The sequence below is a fragment of the Acipenser ruthenus genome, chromosome 2 (assembly GCF_902713425.1).
Source record: "Acipenser ruthenus chromosome 2, fAciRut3.2 maternal haplotype, whole genome shotgun sequence".
NCBI lineage: Eukaryota > Metazoa > Chordata > Actinopteri > Acipenseriformes > Acipenseridae > Acipenser > Acipenser ruthenus.
In genome coordinates this window covers 25,268,725-25,292,711 of record NC_081190.1, presented here as the reverse complement: position 1 = coordinate 25,292,711, position 23,987 = coordinate 25,268,725, and the positions used below count along the sequence as shown (strand labels likewise).

The 23,987-nt window shown below is 34.7% G+C and overlaps 1 protein-coding gene across 5 annotated transcripts in view; it reads left to right on the top strand.

Annotated features, from left to right (window-relative positions):
• The window catches only part of LOC117426775 (dmX-like protein 1), a 78,639-nt gene extending 54,652 nt beyond the window's left edge, over positions 1–23,987 (top strand). Inside the window, exons 27-47 of one of the 5 annotated variants that reach the window (XM_058992610.1) lie at positions 104–180; positions 1,168–1,295; positions 2,939–3,187; positions 6,585–6,653; positions 8,127–8,308; positions 8,480–8,622; positions 9,446–9,531; positions 9,779–9,980; positions 10,434–10,551; positions 10,931–10,993; positions 12,038–12,124; positions 13,027–13,148; positions 13,635–13,776; positions 17,646–17,696; positions 18,115–18,175; positions 18,381–18,508; positions 19,486–19,563; positions 19,650–19,741; positions 20,016–20,068; positions 20,573–20,790; positions 21,532–23,987. In XM_058992610.1, the coding sequence (XP_058848593.1) occupies positions 104–180; positions 1,168–1,295; positions 2,939–3,187; positions 6,585–6,653; positions 8,127–8,308; positions 8,480–8,622; positions 9,446–9,531; positions 9,779–9,980; positions 10,434–10,551; positions 10,931–10,993; positions 12,038–12,124; positions 13,027–13,148; positions 13,635–13,776; positions 17,646–17,696; positions 18,115–18,175; positions 18,381–18,508; positions 19,486–19,563; positions 19,650–19,741; positions 20,016–20,068; positions 20,573–20,790; positions 21,532–21,756 (2,574 nt within the window). In that variant the 3' untranslated portion in view covers positions 21,757–23,987. The remainder of the gene's footprint in view (positions 1–103; positions 181–1,167; positions 1,296–2,938; positions 3,188–6,584; positions 6,654–8,126; positions 8,309–8,479; positions 8,623–9,445; positions 9,532–9,778; positions 9,981–10,433; positions 10,552–10,930; positions 10,994–12,037; positions 12,125–13,026; positions 13,149–13,634; positions 13,777–17,645; positions 17,697–18,114; positions 18,176–18,380; positions 18,509–19,485; positions 19,564–19,649; positions 19,742–20,015; positions 20,069–20,572; positions 20,791–21,531) is intronic. The other 4 variants (XM_058992613.1, XM_058992618.1, XM_058992614.1 and 1 more) reach the window with 4 other exon arrangements.

The following is a 23,987-nucleotide window of genomic DNA, read 5'->3' as shown; positions in this document are numbered from 1 at the left end:
TGATGTTTTATGTTTAACTGCAATTACATATTCTAGTACATGTATTTCAGTTACAGAAAGCAAAATTAGTCTTCTAACTATTTAAAACCTGTATTTTTTTCAGATCTATGTAATGCACACCTTAGCAGCATCACTTTCTGCCTGTATCTACCAGTGTCTTTGTAATAGCCAAAGCTACAGGTAATTGTTTCTTTGCACGCTTCATTTTTTTCAGATTTGTGCACACTGTCATTAACTCTTTACATTCAGCCTTATTTCTGCTTGCTTTTCACTGTTTTCATTTATGTATGTATAACTACTGGATAGTATGTGCTGGATGCAGGTAACTTATATCAAATGAAAGACCACTATATGTGGTAGAGATGAGAATATATGAAAAAAAAAAAAACCGCTTTTCCAAAAAAATCATGTTTGGTCAGTGTATATATATATTGCAATCATAGCTGGCTAAAAAAAAAAACACACTGCACCATTTAACTTCAATATGAAATGAACATGGGGGAAAATGAAGCAAATTGGGTGAAAAACAACTGTTTTATTAACACTTTTACCAACCGAGCATAATCACAACTTTTTTTTGAACAAAACAGAATATGGAACACTGAAGAGAACTATTTGCAATTGTACATGCTCAGACCATGTCCCATTACTTTCTGTGCCACTCTGTAAAGCAGTTCCTGTCTGGCACAAGACACAATGGATAAAACTCACTCACTCTCACTCTCACTCTCGCTCTGCATCTCGCTCTGGTCTGCAGTTTCTCTAGCACTCTCTCGCTGAACTACATATGTTTATTGCTGGGCAGAATCATATGCAGTGTAGATACAGGTAACACCATCTGAGGCCAAAGATGTTCACAAAATCCCATTTTGCTGGAACAGCTAAAATAATGGTGCTCCTGTTCTTGGCACAATAGTGACAAGTAAATGAAACCCATAAGAAAACAAAGTGATTTCAATCTGTATTCATTGTTATGTTTATTTTTAAAAGAAAAGAAAATTATGTGTATTCCTGCATTTCTTTGCTTAAGCGGTAGACCACAGATAGACCTGGGATTGATGAGGGATGTTAGAATGACTAATGAGTAATATAGAAATTCTGCCCAGACTGGATTTCATGATAAACCCAGTTATCTGTTATGGCTGACTATCTCTATTATTTATTCAGTGCCTCACATGCAAACCAGTTCACAGGAATCATCTACCAGAGCTTTCTGCTGACACATCAGCATCCTATGAGAACAATGAGTTTGGATGAGACTGTAACACCCAATACATCCCCAGCCCAGTGGCCAGGTAAATACCAAATACACGATTCACAAAAAAATGTCTATATACCTCCTAAAGGAATACTATTCTTTAGTCTAACTTTGTATATTAAATGCATACATATAAAAGTGAATAAGGTACCTGTAATTTTTCTTTTAATTAACATCCTGACAACTTTTTACACTTATAACTTTAAAGTCTGTTTCAAAGCTCTTTTCAAAATGGCTGCTCTAGTGCACTGGGGTTTGAGATCAGTCTTATAAATCACTGGAGAAAGAGCGATTTAAAAAAACAAAAAATAACCAGTGCACTGGCTTTTCTCTTCCGTACCACATCATGGATCGTTATTGCTGTGCTCTTTGACAATGTGGGCAATAATCTTTACACTATCAGTGCACTAGAGCAGACATTTTGAAAATAGCTTTAAAACAAACTTTAAAGTTGTAATTGTGAAAAGTTGTCAGGATGTTAGCAATGAAAAGAAAAATGACAGGTATGCTATTTAAACAGTGAAGCAATACCTGAGGACATGTTATGCTATATTTTTCAGAATCCCTCTACTAGCATGATTGTCGCGCTATTATTCATGGGGGAGGGGGGGGGGGGGGGGGAGGGGGGCCCTTGACCCCTTGACCCCTTGACCCCTTGACCTCTTGACCCTGTCCTTTTTATTTTGACAAGGGTTTACAGCACATGCCGTGACAGTGGGTGCCATTTTATAATAAAGGAGGGGCTATGCTAATATTTTATATAGCACACATCTTAAGAACATACCGATAGTTAAACGAGCAAGATATTAGAATGATATTAAAGAAACTTTCCAATTCTGCTTACCTAATTGTGGCGATCCGAGTTTACAACAGATCTACCGGTCATCTCCTCTGTTCTTTTGTATCTCCAAGGATGGTTAAATGTAAGTATTTGTTAAATGTCTCATCGCACAAAAGGGATTCCTTAATGTGCTGTGCTAAAGTTGTGCCAACATGCTGCCGCTACTACTAATTAAATTAAGTTTATTCAGCATTACAAATATAAAAATGTGTCTGGTAAAAGATGTCCAATTCTTAACTTTCCAAAAGAAAGGCTAGAACTACTGTAATTATTGTGAGAAGTATTTTGTATTAAAATATTTTTCAACAACAGGATTCAATGCTATGGTCTTAAATTGAGAGTTCAGCTCGTTGCTGTGATTTTCACTGATTTATTAGCCACAGTCTGTATGTCAACTTGTATATTGCATTTATCATTTATATGTATAAACTAATGTACAGAATAAACAGATTAACCTGTTCTGACACAGTATGAAATTCCTGAGAATGCACTTTTGACAATCATGTGCAAGCACTGATGACTGATGTAGATCTGTGCACTGTCCCTGTTTGGCATTTTTTATACCCTTCATTGGCCCTTGTGTTATTTATTTTGATGTAGAGCGATATGCATTCCTTAACGCAAGATTTGCAATGGGATTACAGATTACTGGCACTCACCTACACTTGGAACACTTTTCCAAAAATCTAGAAAAGTACGATGATGGTCTCATGAATCTGTAATAGAACGTTCTATTCTGGGTGCCAGAAGTCATTGTAAAGATAGCCAATGGTGTACTTTTCTAATTATAAATACTGTTTATATTTGATTAATTTAAAAATGTTTGTTTTATTTTCCAGGTATTGTGGCTCTGATTCGTCTTCTAAATTCTTCTGGAGAGGAAGACCAGCCTGGATTAACTGTTTTGCTTTGTGAGATTTTAACAGCAGTTTTTCTGAGTCTCTTTGTCCATGGGCTTGCAACACATTCCAGCAATGAGCTCTTTCGCATTGTAGCCCATCCACTCAACAGCAAGATGTGGGCTGCAGTGTTTGGGGGTGGAGCCCGGATTCCTGTGAAGGAACAGAGCCCGAAAAAGCCTGTTACAGGTTGGTACCGTTCTTTTCTATATTTGTAAGTTTTTATGAAGTTAAGTCTTTAGCTATGTTTTAAGTACTTGTTTGGTATTAACAGTTAAAGAACAGAAAGTGAAATAAATATGTACAGCAAAACATACCTCTTAAAAAGGTTAGAGTAAATCTTTACTAAAGTTTTGCTTCAGTACATACTTTGCACCGCTCTTTTTCAACAATATATAATGCTAGTAATATGCTTATTCGTGTTTATTTGTATAATGTACAGTAACATGACCAGTTTGTTTTCCTTTTTGAAATAATGCTGCATGCTTTGCACACTTAAGTTTTTTTTGCTGAGACATTTTTTGTAAATCTACAAAGGAGCCCCAAATGAATATTCTTAATTGAGGTTTTGAATCTTAACCATTCTTTTTTCCACATCAGTTAAGGCTTAGTAAATCTAGTGTTGAATTTGTTTGTTGAGGGCAAGAAATATCATGCTTGTATCCCTGTAAGGACTGGTCATAAACGTTTACAATTCATTCATTACCACAGCACAGTGTTCAAGTATTTCCTTGAAATAGTTTGGACTAGCCTTTTGTTTTAAAAGCTACGGAGCCTTAAACAGGAAATTACTGACTAAGAAAGAATCAGATTTGTAATAACCAAGGCTTAAAAAAATGCATTGTAATGGTACTCTCTCTTCAGTCTTTGCTTTACATGTTAAACTCTATAACACATAGTATTACAAAACACTGTCTTAACATTATGTGATGCTAACCTTTGATAAGGTGCTTGCCACTAGTAGCGAATCTGTAACACCATATATTGTAAGAATGTATTTTCTGTTTTGGCAGGAAGGCACTTTTCTATCCCTAGCCCTCATCAGATAGTAGTGTTCTCCATGGAATGTGTGGGGTTTTCTAAATCCCTTACAGCCATCAGTACTCATAGACCAACAAGTCCCACAGGCAAGACTTTAGATCACAGATATAGGTCTTAGCACTCCTGTGTGTGTGTGTGTTGTGCGTGTGTAGAAAGAGGACAGCTTTGCTAAACCAATGCTTTGAACGATTGAACCAGTATTGAGAGACCTCCTTTTGCTTGCTGAAAGCTGGTTACCCATTGTGTGCATGACCCTATGTGAATTCATTACAGGATTTCTCAGTGTTTCTTGAAAGTCTAGCATCATACAACACTCATTAAAAGACACCTATTTAACATTTAAGGCATTCTTTTATTGCATTTCACTGTTTAAAAGCTAAAAGTAATAGTTATTGAAATGAGCATACATTGAATATATATTTTAGTAGCAATTCTTTATGGTGTGTTTTTTATATAAATAAAAACATGCACATTTTTAATTTATTACCATTTAAAAATGTAAGATTTAGATCAATTCCAAGACTTTTGAGTGCCTAAATGCAGATTGACAAGGCGAGAAACACATGGGAATTCATTAAGAGAAAAAACTAATGTTACAGCATTATGTACCAGAATTATTTTGGAATGGAATGAAGAAATCTTACCAGTTACAAAATAATTCTTCCCATGCTTGCTATGGAATGGCTGCTAGTCTTTGTCGTGTTGATCCCATTGAAGGCTTGTGTCTGTGTGATTGCATGCGACCTGTGGCATGTTTCTTTTTGGCATGTGTCTTTTTGCGCAATTTAAAAATACTTTCTGTGAATCCAGATACCTTTTCTAAAAAGTGACAAGAATATAGAACACATACTGTATTAGTTTGACATTTTTAAAGGCTGGAGTATTGAGGAGGAAGCATTGTTAAATTAGTTAGCTATACCATTCTTGACTTTAAAATATTTATCTTGATGTAGAATTAGTTGCTGTTGGTTTTGTTCTGGTTTTAGATTTATTTTTCTGTTGAGTTTAATTGAAAACCTGTCATCATTGGAACCAATCCACAAAGTTTTAACTCACGAGTTAAACACACACAAACATCTAAAGAGGTCTAAAGTATGTAATATATAGTCTAGGACTACACTCAACATTACAGACTTGTGCACAATTTACAGGTTGTATGACTGAAGCATAAAAGACACTGACTGGTCCATTCAATTGATTTTAATAGTGGCAGATCTAAATACCGCCACTTGATTGGAATTTCTGTACCAAGGTTATAAAAACCAAACAGTGCATATCTGTAGTGCATTTCTGTCTGAAAAAGTGTCAGATGTCAGAAAGGGTGCAATTTCGTGATTTAAAGGACAGTGGCATTTACTGTATATCTGTCTATGTTATTATTATTATTATTATTTATTTCTTAGCAGACGCCCTTATCCAGGGCGACTTACAATTGTTACAAGATATCACATTATTTTTACATACAATTACCCATTTATACAGTTGGGTTTTTACTGGAGCAATCTAGGTAAAGTACCTTGCTCAAGGGTACAGCAGCAGTGTCCCCCACAAGGGATTGAACCCACGACCCTCCGGTCAGAAGTCCAGAGCCCTAACCACTACTCCACACTGCTGCCTTAGAGCAATTGAATTGACCCATAACTATTTAATTAGTTAACTATTTAACTGTTTACTGTTTAAATACCATTTGAATTTCATGAAGCTGTTGTAGACTTCTGTTTATTTATGAAAGAACAGTCACCATAAGGGTTAGCCTATAGCCTTTATTGAATAAATCAAAGCTAAATTAAAAAAACAAAAAAGTTAGTTTGTGAATAGTGACCATTATGTTTAGTGATTCATTTATTTTAATATTTGAACTGTGCAAAATACGTGTAACTTAATGTTTTTGAATGTTTTCTGGAATCACAGACTGTGCTCTTCGAACAGTCGACACTGCTTTATCGGGACGCCTCGGGAGAAGTAAAAATATCCCAAATAAGCGGCTGTCCCAATTAAACAAGAGCCATTTGAGACGACCTTAGTCATGCTTTTTTGTTTCTAAATGAAAAGAAAAATAATTGAATGTTAAATGCATAATTTTAAAATACAAGTCAATTGTTTTTATTTTTATACCTCAATAAAATTAATTACTGTTTTTTATATGTGAAATGAATAGAATGAAATCATATCTTATCACGAGCCAAGGCACCTGTGATGTTGACACAACAACTTTCTTTGCCACAGCAGCCTGAGAAACCACAGGGAACTCCTTCAGGACTTCTACGTAATTTACGCAAGTCACAGCGTAATCATGTACTCACTGCACTGTGATACGCGAACCTGTCTTGCTCTGAAAGCGATTTCCGGTCATCATTTGAAAATACTGTATCCCAGTTAAATGAAGTGACATTCCAATTAAACAACATAAATAGCATTGGGAAGAACCATCACCCAGAGTTGTATCCCATTGTCAGTATCCCGATTAGGCAGCGCCGACTGTATCTATAACCTCCCGTTCGTGCTTTCTTCATCCTTACTTTCTTACTTTCTGTTACTTTTAAAGAAGAAGTAGACAGTGAAGTTGCCTGGGATCTCTCTCAGACTGATATAGCACAGGGTTTTGGAGATGCTGGTGAGTAGGCTGTCGGGATTACCATTTTGCACAGAGATTTAGGAAAATAATACACTCTATTGCGTTCTGCCTTGCCGAATTTAGTTAATGAGAGAAAACTTGTAGCACAACAGTATCTTTAATTTAATGGACTTTGTTCACAGTTTTAAAACACATTTTGCCACACACTACAGTGTAATACAAATATCAGTTAAAGACGCATGATTTTTATGAAGGGTTTATGTTTGTTTACAGAATCTGCAAATTATATAGAAAAATGTTTTTCACTTGGCTTACATTATTCATCAGAATTGGTCAGATACTGTAGTACTGTGTTTCTGCAAATTTCAGATTCAGTATTATTTTTGGTGGGCTAAAAGCTTCCAGGCTGAATACTATCAGGTGTTTTGTCCGTGTATTTTGTAAAATCATTGTTTTTAAACATGCAATGTTGTCATCCTTTGTATTCATACACTGAACTCTCCTGTTGCATGTGCATGCATTTTAAATATGTTGGTCATCTCCATCATTGTGTAAAATATTTTTTCATTTCTTCTGAACAGGCTAAAAGTAAACTAGGAAATCCTAGAACATTATTAGCATTTGTTATTTTTCTCCCCAAGGAAATCAAAAGTATAAATTCCTGACATGATAAGCAGTGCTGTGAAAATATTGTGATTTTAAACGTTTCATATTTTTGTTTCATTTTTCTATTCCTTCTTTTATTAATAAAATGCTGTCATTTTATCAACTAATTAAAAAAAATGTAAAAATTGAAGTAAGCAGAAAATGCATTCAAACTAACATTGAGCAAATAAAGCAGGTAAGCCACTGTACTCCCGGTTAATGTTAAGAGATTCATCAGTCCTCATTGCCATGAAAGTTGTAATACAACAGAATCTTGAAATCAACACCTTTCCTTTTTGAGAGAATTCTGTTATCTTCCCATCCCACCATAGCTATAAAAGAGTTGAAGAAACTCAGACAAAGTATAGTAGAGAAAGTTGCAAATAATTACTTCTAGTATTAATATATAGATACATTGATACTTCCAGTTCTGTAAAACAAAATTGCAGAAATGCAAAACAGAAAAGTACAAATTACTCACAGTAAGGACAATTAAGAATTACAAATTTTGGATAATCAAAAACAGGTTTATTAAACCTAGCTGCCCCTTGCAGTTTCTTACTGCAAAAAGACGTAATTCTTAAAGTTTTCAAATACAGTAATAAGGAAATATGCCCTTCATTGGTATTTGGCTAATAGCAAATTCATATTTTACAAAATGCTTTACATTGGACAGCATCCTAGTTTTACATGGGTAAGCATGTAGAAGTAGAATTGTGCTTTATTTCAGACACCTAATTGTTGTATAACAGGAAGTTAATGTACATATGCAAGTGTGTATGCAACTACCAGGATGTGAAAGCAGATTGTTTTGCTTTGCATGATGGTATTTAATGTGAATATTCCATTGTTACTGTTTGTTTTTAGTCACTACTGTTAGTGATGAATCGGAGAAGCACCACAAGCGTTTCAAGCTCTTGTCAACAAAAGGGGCAAGCAGAGAAAGTCTACAGAGCCCAACCTCGCCAGTTGTGAACCAGGAAATGCCTGTTTTCAGAGAGAAATTCATTCCACCTGAACTTAGTATCTGGGACTTCTTCATAGCAAAGGTATTGATAGCGTTTACAAATTGTGTGTGTGTGTGGTTTTTTTTTTGTAGGACGTTTTTGTTTATGTATAGTATTTCTTGATATAAAATAGTGATGTAAAAATGGCATCATCCTAATTGCCCAGAAAGCAAAGGCCAGTCTTAAAGGGAGTTCTGTCTGTTTCTCTGTTAGCCTTTTCTTCCACCATCGGAAAGCAGGGTGGAGTATGACTCGGAGGAGAGCCAAGGTAGTGACGATGAAGATGATGATGAAGAAGAAGATGTTTATGTTTCAGAAACCCAGCTTCAAGAACATTCCAATCCCAACTCATATAGGTATTTGGGTGGGGGGTGGGAGTTCTTCAATGGAACTGGAGTTTGCTCATCATTTGCTGCTTTAGTGAAAAAAGGACAATTACAATACAGTGCAGCTGAGTAATCTAACAAGATCAACATTTTCACTAATATTATAAGAAATGTCTGCAGTGGTTTAAGTACAATAAACTACATATAAGGCTGAATATTATAGGGCAGGAGTGTGGTGTAGTGGTTAGGGCTCTGGCCTCTTGACCGGAGGGTCGTTGGTTCAATCCCAGGTGGGGGACACTGCTGCTGTACCCTTCAGCAAGGTACTTTACCTAGGTTGCTCCAGTAAAAACCCAACTGTATAAATGGGTAATTGTATGTAAAAATAATGTGATATCTTGTAACAATTGTAAGTCGCCCTGGATAAGGGTGTCTGCTAAGAAATAAATAATAATAATAATAATAATAATAATAATAATAATAATAATAATAATAATAATTGTGTTGATACTATAAAACTGAGAAAAGATGTTCTGATTTAATTTGGATTATGAAACATAGGAGGTACTAACACAGACAGGGATTTTATTATATTTCAGCTTGTACTGTCTGATAAGTTTTTGTTTTTTTTTGGACTTAAGTCTTTGTCTCTCATTAGTTTTTTTAGGCAGACATGATCTAATCTAGTTAATTGTGCTGGGAGAAATTATGCTAAAACGATTTTTAATTTTACCAATCCGTTTTATTTCTGCAAGTGTATATTTGGAATTATTTTCTTTCATAGCTCAGGATTAGGTTGCTTCTGTTTAATGGTTACACATATGAGTGTTGCTAATTAATGGCTTTATTTCAGCTGGTCACTTATGCGTTTGGCCATGGTGCAAATGGTTCTTTACAACCTGAAGACTTTCTACCCTATAGCAGGACATGATCTTTCAGGTAATATCCATGACTCCTTTGTGCCATATAATTGAAATGATGTTTTGGCATTAATTTACACACGTTTTTAAAGATAGAATGTATTGTTTTGTTTAATAAATCAATTTTATCTGTATGTCTTCTGTCAATGATCTCATAATTCTTCTGTCAGTGATTGCATAGTAGCTGGCACGCTCATTTCCTCCACAGGATTCTTATTACTCTCTCAGCTGGATATGCTGTAAAATCTTTGTCCTTTAACATGCAGAGCTGCCAGTTGGCTCCCCACTTTGCCATTCAATTCTGAAGACACTGCAGAGGTGGGAGCAAGTGCTTCTTAAGAGGTTGGAGATTTTTGGTGGCCCACCCTCCAAATTCATCTCATCACACACTCTTGAAGATACAGTATCATCTGGCCCTGCCATCCTCCGCCACAAAGCACTGTTGGAGCCCACTAACACTCCTTTCCAGTGAGTAAGCTTTCATTTTATTGCATTCCCAATGTTCATATTCTTTCTTGTGATATTGCAGGGTCTGATTTATACTTTGAAAATGTGATGGAGGTATTGTGCAGTTGTGGACATGTGAAATCTGATCACTCTCGGGCCTCTCTCAAGCAAACGCTGCCATAAAATGGTGCCATTTAGCTTGGACTTATGATCACTGGGAGCCAAATTGAGATCACTTGGGTGTCTAAAGGGTATGGGCTAGTGAATTAGTCTGCAGGTGGTTTTTTTCCCTCCATTTAAAAAAAAGAAGGGATTCTTACTGACAGGGAATTAGTCAGAATGAATGACCATCACCAATAGACAGTGTTCTATATCTTGTACGCTAATTATTGCATTTGTCTTTGTAAATCCCTTTGTGACGCAGTATAATCTGTTGAATAGTGCAAGCTAACGTTTTATTTTGCTTTACTTCAGGTCAAAGCAACGCTCTGCACTCCCGGTGAAAAGGCTTTGGCAATACCTGGTGAAGCAGGACGAGGTGCAGGAGACCTTCATTCGAAACATATTTACCAAGAAAAGGGGTCAAAATGAGGTACCTATGAAAGCATGTTTTAATTACATGGGTACCTTCTGTCTCGTGTCATTTAACAGTTATGTTGCATGGTCCTTACGCTTTTCTAAATAGCATGCATTAAGTTTCAAGTTAAATATGAATGCCATTCTCTCTAGAGAAATTATGCTCACCATTTGATCACTTCCTCTTTCCTGTGATTTAAGTGTTTTGCTTGTGTACACCTTTATATCATTTGTGATGAAGCTTAAACAAGATCTTTTCTCTTTCACATCCAGACATTGCATGCTTAAAAAAAAGTTAACATTAATAAAATCTGAGTGATTGAATTATTTCCTGTTTGCTTTGCATGATTCATCTCATTCTTTTATACAATGTGGCTATTCTTCCTATGATATAGTTGATAGAGGACCACAATGAGAATGCCAAAAATACTGTGATGGAGGAACTTAACATCAATAAGGTACAACCTGATGATAATTTTCAAGTAGATGTCAAAAGCTTACAATTTCCAATAAGATACAGTATTGAGGCAGCAGTGTAATGTATTTGATTTGCCAGTGCTGCTTTTAAAGTTTAGTTTGTAGATTAACAATGAATGCCTTACTTCAATATCAACTAACTGGGCACAATTGCAGGTATTAAAACTAATTGTAATAAATGACAGTATAATAAGAATTCTATTCATGGATTTATTGGAAATTTTAAGTGTAGTTAAGTGGCAGAGTGTTATGTTCATACAACAATACATTTAATCCTTTTAAGATATAAGTATGTTATTTGTAAATATGTTCTGGTGTTTTGTTTTGCATATAATTGTGTGACATCATACATGTCATATACATGGAAATAAAGTATATCTAACAGACACATTAACTGTTAAAGTACTGTGCAGTTGTCATAATTAAAAAGGATTACATGTGTGTTGGATATTTGAACTGTTACATATCCATGAGAAAAAGAAATAACAGTAGGACAAACCGTGTGGTGACTGAGCTTTCATTCATCTAGAGAAGTAGTAACTGGTGGGTATTCCTTCATCCATCCATCGTGTACAGAACCAAACAATAGATGAATGACTGTTACAGAACATTTTATATAAACATATTGGGTACATTCACAAAGTATTAATCCAGCCCTGCATTTGTACCAGTTCTTTTTTTTTATTTCAATTCTTTCTTTGAAGAGGATACAGCGTTTGTAACCTTTCTTAATTTACAGTGGGTTTGTAGAAATTGGGGGTGTGGGTGTGTAAAACTTAAAATTAATAATTCAGTGTGTTATTTCAAGAGCCCTGTTTTTTGTTTTCCCCAGTAAAGGCTTTGTGCATTTGACCCAATATTTGCTATTGTTTCCTTGTGCAGTTGCCAGTCTCATTGTTGTAGCTCCACAAGGAAGATTGTTTTCATTATATTCTGCAATTTCAGAATTTAACAAAAAGCTATTTTTAACGGCTTTTACTTGTTGTTGCTAGTTACATTTTGTGGTTGTGTTTGTTTAACCACAGATAGAAGCAGATCTTGGATATCCTGGTGGAAAGGCAAGAATTATCCATAAAGAGTCAGACATCATTACAGCATTTGCTATTAATAAGGTAAGAACTTTCTAAAAAAAAAAAAAAATGAGAAAGAAGCTGGGTGTGTGTATCAACATAAAGATTGCCTGTTTTCCTAACAGCCCTTTGGTAACCTGTCACTTGATGTGCAATGCTGTTTTGCCCTGTTATCATAGAGAGTGCACTAATCAGTATTTATTTCTTAGCAGACGCCCTTATCCATGGCGACTTACAATTGTTACAAGATATCACATTATTTTTACATACAATTACATTATTTTTTACACATTAATTTTACATACAATTACCCATTTGTACAGTTGGGTTTTTACTGGAGCAATCTAGGTAAAGTACCTTGCTCAAGGGTACAGCAGCAGTGTCCCCCCACCTGGGATTGAACCCACGACCCTCCGGTCAAGAGTCCAGAGCCCTAACCGCTACTCCACACTGCTGCCTAATCAGCCCTCTATTTAAAATACTGTACAGAACAGTGCATTTTATATTTAAAGGTACAGTTGTATTGAAGTTATTTGTGATGTTCTGGTAAATTGGAATGCCATATTAACACAGTAATTTGATTATCAGAACAAATCAATTTTACAAACACCCACTGGTCCCAGTTCACATAATAAATGTGTCACTGTAAAATAACCAAGAAATCACATGTGCACATCTACATGTTGTGCAGATGTCTCTGTTAACACACATAGGTTTATTCAATTAACAGTGGCAAATCTAAATACTGTCATCATTTAAATAATAATTTTTGTAGACATCAGTAAACTTAAGAGATTAACTATCTGTTGAAAGTTTGCTCTTTCTACACAGGGGCGGTATTTAGATTGCAATACCTCTGCTGTTTAGATCAGTTGAATAAACCCCACAGTATGTTTTGACATGTTAATGATTTGAATGCTGAACGTGTCCTTATGTTTTGCCAGGCTAACCGCAATTGCATAGCAATAGCTTCCACTCATGACATTCAGGAGCTGGATGTGTCTGCAATCCTCGCAACTCAGATATTGACGTGGGTTGACGATGAGGTGGAATTGGAAAATAAAGGGTGAGTACTGAAATGTAACTGACTGTTAATGTTACAACATGCACTGTGAATAGTTTTTCTTCACTGTTTCTTAACTGTATCTAAACATGCTGCTGTACCATTATTAGTTTAACCCATTTATCTGAACTAACTTATCCTATCTTGAACTGTATATTTCTGAATAATTCTGAATGTCCTTTTATACAAGCCGCTTTAATGTTTCCAGAGCAGTTTGGATAAAAGAGTATCTATAGGACTTTGTCTTTTCCCTTGTAAACGTGGTTTCTTAATGAGTTTCCTTTCTTTATAAATACAGTTTAATAAAAAAAAAAATCTATTGAGTAATGTGGATATTTATTTCCGTAAGAAAATTGAGAAACCAAAATGTGTACAGTCCCTTATAGTGCCACCTGTTGGCCATCCACAATCATCACAGCTCAATTTTAGGCATCTAATGGCATATTTATTGAATTGTGTCCGCTGTGTGTTTGCTGCATTGTTTCTCAGCAGTGAGGATTTCTTGATGATTCATGCACGTGATGATTTCAGCTGTATCCAAGGTACTACCCCATATACACACAGCAGTCCTGGAACACCCATCAATATGCCCTGGCTTGGCAGCATGCAGACTGGCAGAGGAGCATCTGTGGTAAGGGTTCTTAATATCAGAATTGAATGAAGATTAGCATATTGGTTGAATGTATTATAGAGCAGGTGTGAGCAGCAGTTCCCAATCACACATTATTTTGTGGAATGAGGAAAGCAAAGACAACAAGAGGGGATTCCAAAGAGAACACTTTTTCTGGTTACAGCCAGAATTCTAGCGGCAGTGTTCTGAACGAGCTGTAAGTGAGACCCCACACATTTTGGCAGACCAGAGAAAAGTGCATTACAATAATGAATTATAGATGAAACAAAGGTATCCATTAATGTTTCAGCATCAGGTACAGAGATAATAGGTCTAAGCTTAGCTATATTTCTCAAATGATGAAAGGATACTTTCTTTAAAATAGTAGAGCTTAGGGCCAAGATTGTCTTATTTTATTTATTTTCAAAATCCTCAATTGGATGGTACTATTCCATAGTGAACTATTAAGTAAAAAAAAAAAAAACATCTGTTTTGGACTAAGTACATCTAGCACCCTAGCAACCAACAGCAGTAACACATTTTTGGAGTTGGTTTATCCAAAAGACCATCTCATTGTCATACAGGATATTACATTAGTCAGATTCTATTTACATAAAGTGTCCTTTGGTAGGTAAAAATGAGAAATAGTACTGAGACAGATACAACACATAAACAGTAAAAAAAATATATATTATAATAAATTTTACAAATACTAAATGAAACTTAAATTAAATGACAAACTGTCTTTAAAGACATATGTGGTTGCAACAGGTGTAAACCAGTATATTCAAGAAGAGTTTACAGAACTGTTGCATGCATGTATTGTGAAACCACTCCACTGATAATGTAAACCACTGAAACACGTAAACAGTAGATGCATAGAGACGTTGGAAACTTTAACAAAAAGTTCCTGTACCTTGTACTGAAAAAAATTAAACCAGTGAACAGTTGGTCTGGAGTGTATTATATATTTTTGTTTTATTAAAACAACATCACAATTTAACAGAACGGTGTTGCTGTTCGTTAAGTATTTTACAGAACTGCACATACTGTTGCATTCATTTAATCACTTGTTATGGTACAGCGGTCATTTAAAGATTAAGTAGCAGGGTTTCTGATAAAGATAGCGTTATACGTCCCCTCGTGTTGCTACAACTGTTATTTTCATTGTTAACATCCTGACAACTTTTTACACTTATAATTTAAAGTCTGTTTCAAAGTTATTTTCAAAATGGCCGCTCTAGTGCAGTGATCATGTAAGGATTATTGCCCATATTGTCAAACCGGTAACACAGCAATAACGAACCATGATGTGGTATGGAACAGAAAAGCAAGAGCACTTGTTGTTATGTTTAAAAAAAATAATAATAAATCGCTATTCCTGCAGTGATAGAGGACAGATCTCAAACCCCAGTGCACTAGAGTGGACATTTTGGCCAGCAGTGTGGAGTAGTGGTTAGGGCTCTGGACTCTTGACCGGAGGGTCGTGGGTTCACCAGTTGGGGGACACTGCTGCTGTACCCTTTAGCAAGGTACTTTACCTAGATTGCTCCAGTAAAAAAACAACTGTATAAATGGGTAATTGTATGTAAAAATAATGTGATATCTTGTAACAATTGTAAGTCGCCCTGGATAAGGGCGTCGGCTAAGAAATACATAAATAATAATTTTGAAAAGAGCTTTGAAGCAGACTTTAAAGTGTAAAAAGTTGTCAGGATGTACGTTATTTAAACAGTTATTTAAACATGTGGGGACACTCTATTTTGCAGAACCTTACTACTTACTCTTAAGGACTTGTGTAAATTGTGTAAATATTATTTTTAGTTTGTTACAAAAAACGTTGTTCAGCATCACCGACATTTTGTGAAATAGGATTTACAAGTATTTTTTTTTCCAGACAAGCAACAAATGTATGATAAATGATGTATGATGAATGATCATGTTTATAAGGAGGATAAACTGAAATATTTTAGGGAAATTGCTTAGACAAAGAGGAGTGGAGGTGATACCTTGAATTGGAAACAACAATTAATCATACAGGATATTACATTGTTTGACAATGTACTCTGGATTATTTTTTTTTTTTTTTTTTAATATAATGGGGGACAGGTATCAAGCATTAAGACCATAGTGGCAAGTTTACATCGGCCTTAAAAGTGCCCCGTATGTATCATGGCACTTTTGGCAAGTTAAGTCTGTGTTAGCACCACCAAAATGCACTCTGCCGCTCATTAGCCATGGATTTTAAGGTGTGTCAAGCCTTAATTATATGCATGGAAAAATTGTAGGTGGGGCTTATTTGTAAATGAAGTCTGTGATATTAAAATTAGATTTATGAAGCAGCAGAACAGCAGCACCGGCCATTAAAAGGTCCACAAATTAGACCGATTATACCATCTTATATGGGCGCAAAGAAAAAGTCAGAAAACAGCTGATAGGAAAAGGGTATTATGGCAGCAGTCATATGGGCCCGGAAAATTCACTGTATTTTTAAAAGAAATTCATGAATGACAATAAAAAAAGAAAAAAAAAATCATGGAGTATCACGAAACCGACATTTTATTTAAAAGAAAAACACATTTTCTGTTTACATTATATTCTACTGATGTAAGTTGCCTAATATGTATTATCATTGATAGTTCATCGAGAACAATACCAAAAAATCAAGGCTGAAACATTTTAATATTTAGCCAACCCATGAACAGAAGGAGAGTACTGAGAAGAAGGGAGAGTATTTAGGGTCCGCATTACCCTTTCTGATCTCCCTGAGGATGAAATTATAGCTCAATACCGGCTATTTCATTATGTACAATTGTTTGTATAGTTGTGTAATAAAGTTGGTTCATTATATCCTTTTCATTATGTATATTTGTTTTTGTCCGTCATATAATAATAATACAATATAAAGTCAAGACACTTAGTCAACACGGGTCATAGCCTCTCCAAATGACCTACCTATTGTTCAGTTGAGGTAGCCCATTTGGAGGGGAGGTGCTATTTATCAGATTAGTCTGTTAGTCTGTGCTACTGGTAGCCCATTTTGAAGGTTTCAGAACATCGGCACATGGCATTTATGCATTTAAATGTGACAGCTTACGCCATGCCTCATTCATTTTGAGCCAGTTAATACATTCAGGATGGGGTACAATGTGTGCCATGGCAGAGCACTGCTTTACACTCAGCCAATTTTAGTGCTGTGTCGGTCGATCTTGATACATGTCCCCCAATATGTTTTTGCTTTGCGTGTGTGAGCAAGAGTACAGTTAGGTCATAGTATTTATAAAGCATCTACTAGGAGGTGCCATATAGAAATAGGTAATGTAGGTGTAGCCTATCCAGAATGAGAAACAAGTGACATTTGTTATAAATTCTTAAACAAAAAACAGAGAAATATCAGTTATCTGAACTAATGTTGTCTTGTTTAGATTCAGTGTATATAATTTCAACCGTCAAATCCTAGTGACATCTAATGGTTACACTCTAAACTTTTTAAAAAGTATGTCAATTTGAATAACAAGAATACATAGTTAAGATAAATGATATTTCATACCCTATAACTTCGGTGTCTGGGCCAATTAAAGTCAGTATTGAAAGTATTATTGATTTGTGCAACTAAATCTGTGTAGAATAAGAACATTTTTTGAAATTTCCTTAAGCTTCTGTATGCAGAATTAGAACATTTTAAATTCCCTGTTTCTCAGTTCTCATTACTTCCCTTTATATCCTTGTTAACTGTGCTCCTACAGGAATGACGGCATGTACTGTTAGCTGCTTCCTTCCACATTCTATGCCTTGTCTTCCCTCATCCCTTTTAGTTAAACCACTTCTGTTTACCTCTGTTTTCTTTACATGCCTCTTCCTCTGTGTTGCGCTAATCATTCAATATTCAGGAATATTCAGCTAAATTAAATGGGATCAGAAAGGATTTGACAAAGAAGGAGGTAAGCTTGTAGCCAGGAGCACTTGCCATTCAGGTATGTGTAGACAGTGTTGTACAGTAAGTGAAGAGGTTTGGCCACTTGTTATGTGTACGGTGAGGTAATTCTGCTTCTGTTTTCTAGGGTCATACTAGTGAAGGGTGATAAGGCTGCAATTGGTACAACATTGTGCGCTTGACTGTTGTGGAATTCATTTTTATTTTGTGTTGATGTTGTTTTTTTGGGGGGATAGTTTTTGTTTTGTTTTTCACCTGCATTTTCAAGTGCCAACATGTGATTGTGTTTTGCCTCATTTGATCACTACAGTATTTTGTGATAACATCAAAAAAAAAAAAAAAATCCCATCACCCTTGACTAGCTATGCAAGCAATGTATATCTGTTGCGTTAAGCAATTATAAAGATGTTTTTGTTTTTAAACAGATGATCAAAAGGAATATAAACAATGCAAGAAGGATGGCCTCTCATCCAACATTACCGTACTGTGAGTTGGATTGATTACCCTTGTGTGTGTGTGTGTGTGTAGCTTTTCATTAATTATGAAAAACATTCCTGCCTGCTCAAAACTGTAGTTTATTTTGCAATGCTGTATACTTTTTTAATTCGGTGTGTGTGTGTGTGTGTGTGGTTATAACTGCATATCATGCTTTTCTTCCTAGCTTTAACTTCTTGGCACTTTATTGTTTTAGATCTCACAGGTGCACAAGATGGCAGTGTTCGGATGTTTGAGTGGGGTCACTCGCAACAGATCATTTGCTTTCGACCTCCAGGAAATTCAAGGGTCACAAGGATACGGTTTAATTATCAGGGTAACAAGGTACACTCCCTCTTTTTGCACTTCTTTGAATATCACTTTGATTAACTGATGCAAACTTTAGCTTGAGTGGTAAAAAAAAAAAAGTCAGTGCTTTCCTCACTGTTACCCTGTATCTTAGTTTTAAATCTGTGCCTTGTCTGATATGGATGAAACTTTGGTAGAGAAAACACCTTTGCTTGTACAGTAGACAGTCTATGTTTTGCTTTTACTTTACAATAAGTGTCTCGGTGATGTCAAAAAACTCAGGAAGTATGTGTCTATTACACATCCTGTTCAAACATTGTGCTCTTGATGCCTGTAGTATTTCACTTTAAATAATAAGTAGTCCCAGCCCACATGTCTCTAATAGATTGACAGAAATATAAGATTACATTATCCACAATCTTTTGTTAACTTGGCTTGCAAACACCTACTGTTAGTTCAGGTAGGTTCATAAACTTGAATGAAGATATGGAACTATGTCCTGCTTTATACTAGCTCACAATTCACATAACCTCGAATGGTTTGATCCTTGAACTAAACGCTTACCAATGTACCGATGGGCAGCAGTGTGGTGTAGTGGTTAGGGCTGTGGACTCTGGACCGAAGGGTCGTGGGTTCAATCCCAGGTGGGGGACACTGCTGCTGTACCCTTGAGCAAGGTACTTTACCTAGATTGCTCCAGTAAAAACCCAACTGTATAAATGGGTAATTGTATGTAAAAATAATGTGTAAAAAAAACCCCCAAAAAACGTAATTGTATGTAATCTTGTAACAATTGTAAGTCACCCTGGATAAGGGCGTCTGCTAAGAAATAAATAATAATAAATAATAATAATAATGTATCACAAGTGTCAAAAATGAAATATGTATTTCATGTTATGCAAATGGTTACATCTGTTAATTAGAAAAGCATTTTGAACTCAAATAACAAACACATATATCAGTTTTACGAAGCAGAGTGCATTTTTTTATTTATATTTCTTTTCTTAATGTAGTTTGGCATTGTTGATGCTGATGGGTGTTTGAGCTTTTGGCAGACCAACACAATAGGAAACACACCAAAACCATATCTGGTAAGCATATTATGGATTTCAGATGCCTTTGTTTAATAATAATTGTAATAAAAAAGTGACACTGGAACTGTTTCTTTGTTTTCCAGACCTTGCAGTGTCATAACAAAACAGCCAATGACTTTGTTTTTGTGGGTTCATCCTCCTTAATAGCAACTGCAGGACAATCTAGTGATAACAGGTAAGCTCATTTAATTAAGAAGACATCATAGCCTAGCAACCTCAGACAAAACGAATACAGGCAATTAGTATTAGTATACTAACAAAAAAAAAAAAACATTCAACACATACAAATGTCAACAAAAGATTATTGTATCTTCAATATCAACATCAATTCACAGAAGATCCATTATTTAGTGTAGCACACAGTGGTATAGGATATTAGAAAGTGATACACATTACAGGTATAATTTGTATTTTATTTTGGTTTAAATATTCTATTTTCTTTTTTTTAGAAATGTATGTCTGTGGGATACTCTGGTGACACCAGCCAACAGTCTGGTACACGGTAGGTCAATTTATCCCGGATATGTGTTAGTTAGTCTTGCTCTCTAGTTCTCTGTGTGAAGTTGAGGACTGAATTAATCTACACTGAACATTTTGTATTTTTTTTTTCTTGGAGTACCCAGTATTCATGTGAAGCATGTTACCCATAATTCATGATAAGGCAGACATTTCATACAATATTGGTAAAAGATGTTTTAATATTAGACATGTTTTCAGCCTGTTTGCTACACTTTTGGGTGGTTTGGAGACAAAATCCATCCACAGTATCTATCAATATGTGTTCTGTGTGTCTTTTACTAGTAGTTCCTTGGATTTCAAGGCTAAACCAATAGGTATTAAAAACACATTAGAGCAATCTGATTCTGCATAGGCAGGAAATTATAATGGTTGTGGGCCACAGTGAGGGTTACAATATTGCAGTTAGCTTTTGCTGTTGGGATGATGTGTTGTGTTATATTTGGAGCTTCAATAAAGCTGAATCTCATCTTTTCTTTCTCTGTTCCAGCGTTTACCTGCCATGATAGTGGGGCCACAGTGCTAACCTATGCTCCAAAGCACCAGTTGTTAATCTCTGGTGGAAGAAAGGGTTTCATCTGTGTATTTGATCTCCATCAGAGGCAGCAGAGGCAGATTTTTCAGGCCCATGACTCTCCTGTTAAAGCTGTTGCTGTAGATCCAACAGAGGAGTACTTTATTACTGGTTCTGCAGAGGGGAGCATGAAGGTAAGATTACTTTACCTAGACAGAGTCTCTGAGAGCTTTTAAGCAGTTTGTATAAGATAAGTGGAAATAAAGGGCCGTTGTAATTATATTATTTGAAACACAGACCAGCATAATTTCAGGTACAACTCTTTAATATGTTGCACAGTATTTCAAAATGTTTATTAAAAACCCTAACATTTTCCACTGTTATATTCTCTGAAGAACAAAACACACACACACACACATACATACAGTCATGAATACCTGCTGAATACATATTGAATTACATACCGCTTTGTAGTTTTTGTGACATTTTGAAATCTATAATGAAATACTGTACTGCTATGACTTCTGAAGATGTAAAATATGTTCACTCCTCATATATATATATATATATATATATATATACACACACACACATATATATATATATACCCATATATATATACACATATATATATATATATATATATATATATACACACACATATATATACTATATATATATATATATATATATATATATATATATATATATATATATATATATATATATATATATATATAAATAAAATTATTTTTTTATTTTTTTTAAATATGCTTCAAACTTTTGTCTGCATTAGAGTTTGTTTTTTTTCTTCCAATTTAACCATATTAATCTTCAGGAAAGCAGCCACTCTCAGGGGCCCAGACATATGGCATACAGTGGTTAGTTGGTTTATTTTTTTAATATTATTGTTTTTATTTGACTTTTTATTACAGGTATGGAGCTTATCCACCCACAGTCTGATTCACACTTTCGTCAATGAGCATGCTCGGCAGTCCATCTTTAGAAACATAGGAACTGGGGTAATGCAGATAGAGGCTGGCCTTGCAAACCACATCTTCTCTTGCGGAGCAGACGGCACAATGAAGATGAGGATTCTGCCAGACCGCTTTAGCACAATGAATGGTGTCTGGAAAAATGATGTGAAATGTATAATCTAATTATGCATAATGCTCTCTGTAATATATTAAAGAGAAATCTGATCTTCGTAGTATGCACACATGTAATGTGTTTTATTATGTACCATACACTTGTGCCACATAATTAAGAAACATTTAAAGCTAAAGTTTAGTTTGAAGTAAGGTGTTTTGTCCTTAAAACACTGATGCCTTAAGATGATTGTTAAGGGTACATTTGATTATAAGACTAGTACAGCTCTAAAAAAACAACACAAAACTTGCAAATAAAATGTTTTTGCTGCTGACTTTTTATGTTTAATGGTGTCAAGGAATATGCACATTGATTATAAATATATTTTTAATTAGAAAGTGTAAAAATAACTTGTGTAATATATGTACTATTATAAGATTCAGTTTTATTTGACAGTTTTACAGTCTTACTTTGAAGAACGTACTGAAATTATTACACCTTTTGAGCTTGCCATTTTAATTTGTAAAAAACAGCCCACAAAATGCAATGATACAAAACTAACATAAAACAACATTTGTTTATTCTTCTAGTCTACGGGTCCAGTTTCCAGAACAGTTTTGTTCACTTCTGGCTGAGAATATACTTTGTTTTGACCTTGTGCTGTTTGAATGCTTACAGCTATTTTATATAGGGTGTATATCAGCCAACTGACAAAGGTGTGTAGAGAAGTATGTTTGAATGTTTGGGGAAATGGAAAAATAAACCTCCTATAAGTATATATCTCCTTATTAGATACCTTATTAGTATGTTCATCATGATGGTAGGCAGTCGCAAGATGATGTTGAGTGGTTTTTAAAAATATTTCAATCATGTATTTGTTTATTGTTTTGTTTTAATTTATTTTCTAACGTGAGACATTGTATCAGAAAGCCTGAAGATTAAGTCCAAGGCCTTTAAACTGACAGGAAATGACAATGATTCTTGAGCACGTTTCTGAGCAAAGTCCATTGAGATGATGTATTAAATCTCCACAGCACATTCAATATAATTATAAACAGATATATACAGTATATAACACTGTAAAACGTCTTTGTCTTGGATACTTATATTAGTTTTAATTAGGAAAGTGACATTGGTTTTCTGTACAAACAGTCAGCTTGTAATGTAAGTTTTGGCAAGTGCTACAAGCAATGATTTTGCTTTTTGTTTTGTTTATTGAGAGTTTTGACCAACACAGCTTTCATTTAGATTTCTTACTACATTAGATATATTTTCCTTCATTTATTTCAATAATTCATAATTCAGTGTTGCTAGTATTTTTTATGATCAAAGTGGGCTATCTTCAGTTTTTAGACCTCGCTAGGGATTTATCTTGCCTGTGATAGGTATATAGTAGAGTAGGACATACTGTACAACTCTACTTACAGTATGTCACAATTTAGACTTGTACTGAATACATATACCTAGAAACCGCTAATCCAATTGGGATGAACCAGTGTAAAATACAAAGACATTAACAACACATTGAATAATTTAATAGTCACTTTATTATACAACAAATTTAACATTTTTTTGTCATTTTGATTAATGGAAATACTTGGTGAGGTTTGTTTTTATTGAAGGAGTAACTGTTTGATTTACAATATTTAGAAAACAAAGCTACAGGTGTTTATTAAATATGTGAATGGCTTGCTGCATTGAAAGTACGTTTTATGTAAGCAGTCTCAGGCTGTTGCTTTTTTTTTTTACTAAATCATTTGAGTTAAATACATTTTGTAAATTCATCACTAGAATACAAATTGTATTTGTATATGTAAAGACTACACTATAAATGAGGAAAAAGTTTGTACATGAATAATATATTGAACCTAGACAAGCATTTATTCAAATGTGTAAGATAGGGTTACAATATTTAAATGTTGAAAATGAGTCGTCTGAAAGAATAATTCTTGTAGTAAACTGCATTTAAAATAGAGATTGAAGAATATTTTGACCTTGTAAATACATAACTCTTGAACAGAATATATTTGCTGTGAGCCTGCTTTCTGCATTCTAAATAATGTGTATAAACATACAATATAGATCATTCAAAAGGGGGGGGCGGGGGTGTAGTATAAAATATAAAGTAACTTTGTGCTGATATTTACCTTATGAAATGCAACTGATAATGCTTTTTAATCACAAGTACGAATTTTCATTTTAAAAAGTATCATCTTGTAAATGATATTGTAAGTGATTGGTGTTCAAAAATCAAGATCACATTCATTTAAATAAAAAAAATACAAAAGTTGTTTTACATTTA